The sequence below is a fragment of the Apis cerana genome, linkage group LG3 (assembly GCF_029169275.1).
Source record: "Apis cerana isolate GH-2021 linkage group LG3, AcerK_1.0, whole genome shotgun sequence".
Lineage (NCBI taxonomy): Eukaryota > Metazoa > Arthropoda > Insecta > Hymenoptera > Apidae > Apis > Apis cerana.
Genome location: NC_083854.1, coordinates 2,508,769 through 2,514,867, shown reverse-complemented (window position 1 = coordinate 2,514,867; position 6,099 = coordinate 2,508,769). Strand labels below are relative to the sequence as shown.

Sequence of the window (6,099 nt, the reverse complement as noted above, 5' to 3'; positions counted from 1 at the left end):
CGGCTTGCGTGGGTGGATGAGAATGAAAATAAAGTAATCTCGCGTAGAAGGAAGCCGGTCGTCTTGGCGCCAAACGCATCGATTTCCTGAAAATTCCTGTATTCGGGGTTGTTATACGCGTTTATTAAACGGATATGCACCACGCATCCTGATCGATCTTCCCTTTCTTTCACGAATCATAATGTAGATCAGACGGCGCATTCATCATCTTGCAATTAAAATAATAAATAATGATATATATGTATATCCTATCATCTTATCACGCGATGGTGTATTTTAAAATTATTGTTTCATCATTTATTTTGTAATTTCAATAATTTTTCTTTTTTTTTTTTTTGGAGAAATACGATCAGTTCAAGACTATAAATCATATTTGTTTATTCAATTTTCGAATGTATTCTTTTTATTGCACGTACGTTATTTCTTTGCTACATCAAATACTATATCAAACTTGCGCGAGAACGATATAAATTTCTTTCCACCCACACCTTCCAAACTTCATACACTGGCTCATATTTGACCGACTCGAAAAATATGAAATTGTATATTATCTTACGAAAAACTTTGCAATTTTATCAAGATTTTATACGAAAGCTTAAATCCATTTTTTTTTTGTACTACATTCATTTTCGATAGTTTTTAAATTTGTATTCTTATTTTTTTTGAATGTGATTAGGAATAATTTTTTAAATCACTCGAAAGGAAAGTAGGGGACTAAACTTTCACGAAACGTTAATTATTAAATTAAGCGAGTAATATATTTATCACGTACAATATTACGCCATTATCGAGAATTTCAGTGTAGAAATTGTCTGATTTTATAAAAATATGTATTTCCGTTGTTTAACCATTTCGAAAAACGTATTTTACCCAACTCTGTGGCGTTAATACCGTATATCACGAGCCATAATGTTTATTTATTCCGAAACGTGTTGTTCAATGATTTACAAAAACACGCGTATCACCGATCGACCATTTAGTTTAAAAGTACAGCGGGGGACACGTGTCGTGTTTACGTATCTATCTGTGTCCCATATACCGTGATCTAAAAATATTTATATATTGTAATATATATTATATATGTATTATACGTATATAATATATATATGTATATCATATATATATATATATAAATATAAATTAAACGTATTTATTAAAAAAATAAAAAATGGATACTCTTTTCAATTTTTCTTACCTGAGAGAATAGAATAATTGGGCACCGGTCACGTGTCATCGGACCCTTAACCCCCACCCTTTCACTTTTTCTTTATATAAGACGTTCGAGTGAAACAGACATCAAACGTTGCAATTACACAGACATTAGAGGATCGTCTTCGAGAGATCATTTCCTCACCTCGACCGCCTTTTCGTGTTCGTATTTTTAAATAAACACGAGTCTCCCCTTTCCGCCTAAAGTATTATCCGACATTATGTTCGACTGGTTGAGATTATCGAATTTATCGAAGAAAGTTCGGGCGGGGAAGAAAGGATTTTACCATGTAAACGAGAAAAAGAAATTATCGGTCTCGTATTCGTCAACGTATAACTTCGAGTCGTCCACGGAGTTCGAGCTTAAAAATTCTTTATCGAATATAAAACGGACGAATAGTAAAAATTTGGCGAAGAAGAACAAAAAGAAAACTTCGAGGGGGATATTCTCCTTTTTCAAGAGGAGATCGAAGGCGGAGATCATTGAAAGAAGGAAGAAGAAATATCAGATAACCGACAGCATATTGGAGAAGATAATGGACGATGTGATGAAATCGGAATCAGAAGAATCTATATTTCATTTCGTGAACAACAACAAGAAGGAGGAGGAAACGGAGGTGAAAGTACCGGAGAATAATCTTGACATTGCGACTTCGTCGAAAAAACGGAAACGGAAATGCAAAAGGGAACTGGACTATTGCGCGAGAAGAAAATATCAATCTCAGGTGTTCAGGTTCGACGATATTTCATTCACGTCCTCGTCCAACGAGGAAAGCTTCGTCACGTCATCGCCGAAGATGAAACCGGTCATAAAGAGGAAAGCGCGATATTCGTTCATGGACAGGAAGAAGGTGTCGTTCGCCGATCAGGACAGGAAAAGATGCTTGTGGAAGATGTCTAAGTACGACGAAGAGATAGAAGAGTTGATTGCCGATAAATCGAACTCCGTCGATTCGTTAGATTCCTACTTTTTCAACAGCGAAAACGAATTCCTGGTCGATCAAAACAAGAACGTGCAAGTTTTCGAACCGGACAGTTTTAATTATTTCGATTGCATCGTTCATGTGCCGGAGGGAGGCGAGTCGAATTGCATAAATTTCGAAAATGTATCGAACGAAAATGTCGTAAGCGTGAACAACGAGGAGGAGCAAGAGTCGAGCATAATTCACGACACATCTTTGTTTTGCGCGTCGAGTTTCACGAAGGCCACGTTCGACGACGAGAACGTGTTCGATCTCGAGGAATCTGATGAGCGTTTGGTGAGAAACGCGAGCAGAACCGTCCTCGACGATATGTTGGAGTTAAACAGCCGACAACCGATCGGGAACAATTCAGAAAATCATAACCGCGAGGAGGAATCGGATCTCGCGAGGCCCACCGAATCCATGTATTACACGCCTAATTACTACGCGTCCACGTACGACGATGACGAGAAAAACTCCGATAAATCAGACCGATCCGAGAGATCGGAGGGATTCGAGAAATCGGAGGGATTCGAGGGATTCGACGGATCGGAGGGATCGGATGGATCGGATGGATCGGAGGGATCGGAGGGATCGGAGAGATCGGAGGGATCCGAGGAATCGGAGGAATCGGAGGAGTCGGAGGAATCGGAGGAATCGGAGAAATTGAAGAAATCGGATGACGATTACGTGATAAAAAATGCTAAACAGATCGTTTATGATAAATTGCTGGAATGGGACGAGCCGAATAGTTTCGAGAATGAGTCATTGTCCAGATCGATCGAGGAATTGTGCAGCGATGATAGCCTCGAGTCGAATTCGATGATCGATCAGAATTTTTCCGAATTCCCCTCGCATCGAATCAAAAATAACCTTTTCCTCAGATATCCGCTTAATCAGACGTATGAGAACGAAGAACTATTGTATTCCGATGAAGAAGAATATTCCTCTTCTGAGTCTTCCAACGCGCAGGATAACAAATGTGAGTTGTTTACAATGCTTCTTACGTTATTGATGTACATTTAATAATTGTGATAAAAATTTTTTTTTTATATAGCGAAAAGAACTTTAATTCTTTCGAATTTATAGTTTTTAATTTATAATAAAATTTAGTTATTTTCTCGTCGAAATTCTATCGTGTTGCTAATTTTTCTTCGATCTTGTCGTGTGGATTTATTGAAATTCTTATTGTTCAAATTTCCTTTTTTTTTTATTCGAGATTAATTCTTTCACACAAGAGACGTTCAATTTACTTTGAAAAGAAAAATTGAATCGTAAAAATTATCGAATAAAAATTAGATCGCAACATTTTGATAGAAATTTTAATAGAAGATAATTTCTATTTGTTATTAAAATCGTGTACAGCATGAATCAATTTTATATTTATTCATTTTTATTCAACATTTACAATAATTCACAAAATTTTCCTTTTAGAATTCGTTACATTTTACGACATATCAAAAGGATGTATACATTGCACTATATCAAGAGGATGTTGGCCAGGTTCTAGAAGCGAGGGCTTTGGAGTATGGTGATTGGGTCAAAAGCGTCCAATATTGGTAAATCCAATCTAATTTACGTTAATTACGATCGTCAACCGTTGAATGTGATCGAAAATGATCCGATCAATCATGAAAATTGTTTAATGTGTATTGTTTGAAATCGCACGTATTTTACAATTTTTAACTTATGCATAACATACTATAATATGTGTAATAATTTGCATTAATATTTGGACACGAGATATATTTATATATTCGATTGTTTAGTCGATAGAATATAAATATATAATAAATTTCGTTTAATTAATATAAATAATTTTTTGCAAAATGAACGATGAATGGATAATATTACAATACGTTAACATTGTATAAGTTTCCCAATTAGAGTTATATAAACATTATATACCATAGAATAGATTATTGGAATTAATAAAATATAAATGTATATAAATATATTTCAATAATTGAAATAAAATTAATTTTCATATATTAATGTTTATTTTAAACCAAATAATAAACAATCATAAGATTTATTATTGGTAAGTTCATATCATTGTTCATTATTACTTAGATTATTATTTCTTATTCATATAGTATTTATTTATTATGTATAACATTCTATTTTGATAGCTTTAAATTTTTTTTCGCGTGCTACACAGGTACTAATTCCTATAAATTATTAATCATTATTTTTTAACTTAATATATACGTTCATTTATGATTCATTTTTTAATATTATTTTCTTTTGCTAAATTCGTCGCATATATGAGCGTTATTTTTAATAATGCGAATGTAAATAAGCTGAAATATTGTAAAAAAATTTAATTACGATAATTACGATATTTTGTATATAGTATAAAATGTAGTGTATGGACAATAGAATATTCCAATTTTTATAAAATATAGGAATATAATATTAACGTTATGATACATTAACATTCATCGTTTCATTCATCGATCATTATGCAAAAAATTACACATATTAAATAAACAAAATTGATATTTTTAATTAAGGTAAATATATATTAATTAAGGTCTTTTAATACATTATCTTTTAATACATTAAAGATTAATCTAATAACAAACAATAAACAAATAGGCAAAAAAGTAATAATCTTTAATAGATATCTGGATATTAGTGCAAATCCCTCAAGATATTAGAGAAAAAGGACATCGAAAGCGTGAAATACTTGAGAATATCTTTTTATCTCGATATTCATCGTGAAAAATGTAAATTGATCTTTAATCAATGTTTGACGTTTTGTTTACCGACCGAGTTTCGATCAATAACGAATCAATTTTCATAAATCCAACATTTAAGGACGCGAGAAAAATGTTATTTCATCGTTACGAGGGAGATCCAGCTCGTAAAAACATTTCGAAAGATTTGTTGATAGAAAAATGATCGAAAAAAAAAGTACGTCTTTTTTAATTGATATCGTTAAGCGAAACGATATCCGCTTTTATCGATGCGTTTATTAATGAAAATAAAATTCGATTTGAAACGCGAAATTTGATTGGCGACGATTAATCAATTAATCAATTGAAACGTGTGTTTGAAATATAATTGAATTATTTCTAATGTTTCAAATTATTTTCGAATCATTCTATTTAGGATTAATTGTTAATATGCGAGATATACACATATATAAATTCGTATCTTGATAAAAATATTAAAATTAATATAATATAATACCGTTTGATATATAGCAAATACGAATTCAGGTTATGGAAGGTTTATTCAAATTGAATATAATTTTCTTGAAATTATATATCATATTATGAAAATTTAATTTTAAAAATATAATTTCTTAGTTTTTAATTTTAAAAAATTAATATTATTAATTTTTAATATTTTTAAAATATAATCAATCAATTTGTATACTTTATAATCAAATGAAATTTCAATAAATATTATGAATAAATACATAGAAATTTTATTAAAAATCCTATGTTTGAATTCTAATCCCAATGATGATTATATAGTAGCAGAAAAAATATTATGAGTAATAAATTAAAATATTTTTAATACATTCCAGAAATCTTTGAAAATAAACAAATTAATTAATATATAAAATTTTGTGTTGATATTTTAATCGAACAAGTAAAATATTTCTTGAAAAGAAGATAAAAAATTTATTTGATAATTTAGAAAGAGGAGCATAAGTATTGCTATGTCTAGAAAAAATCCAATGAAACGCAAACGTGTTATATTAAAAAAACCAATTATTTTCATTACAATCAAATAATGAGAGTAATATCAATTAATATACCTTTAATATGAAATAATTATATTATTTAAAAAAAAAGATTATTTTTCAAGTAACTTTAAGAAACTTTATGTTAAAATAAAAGAATCAGAAATATCTGGAATAATTTCATTTTAATTGAAAAATGTTGAATGTGTCGTTCAATTTGAATATATG

The 6,099-nt window shown here is 30.5% G+C and overlaps 1 protein-coding gene across 1 annotated transcript; it reads left to right on the top strand.

Moving 5' to 3' along the window:
- Positions 1-1,279: 1,279 nt before the first annotated feature.
- LOC107997047 (myb-like protein X) lies at positions 1,280-4,465 on the top strand. The gene is made up of 2 exons (XM_028666358.2): positions 1,280-3,153; positions 3,606-4,465. Coding segments are annotated over exons 1-2 (1,725 nt in total). The 5' UTR covers positions 1,280-1,430; the 3' UTR covers positions 3,608-4,465.
- Positions 4,466-6,099: the final 1,634 nt, after the last annotated feature.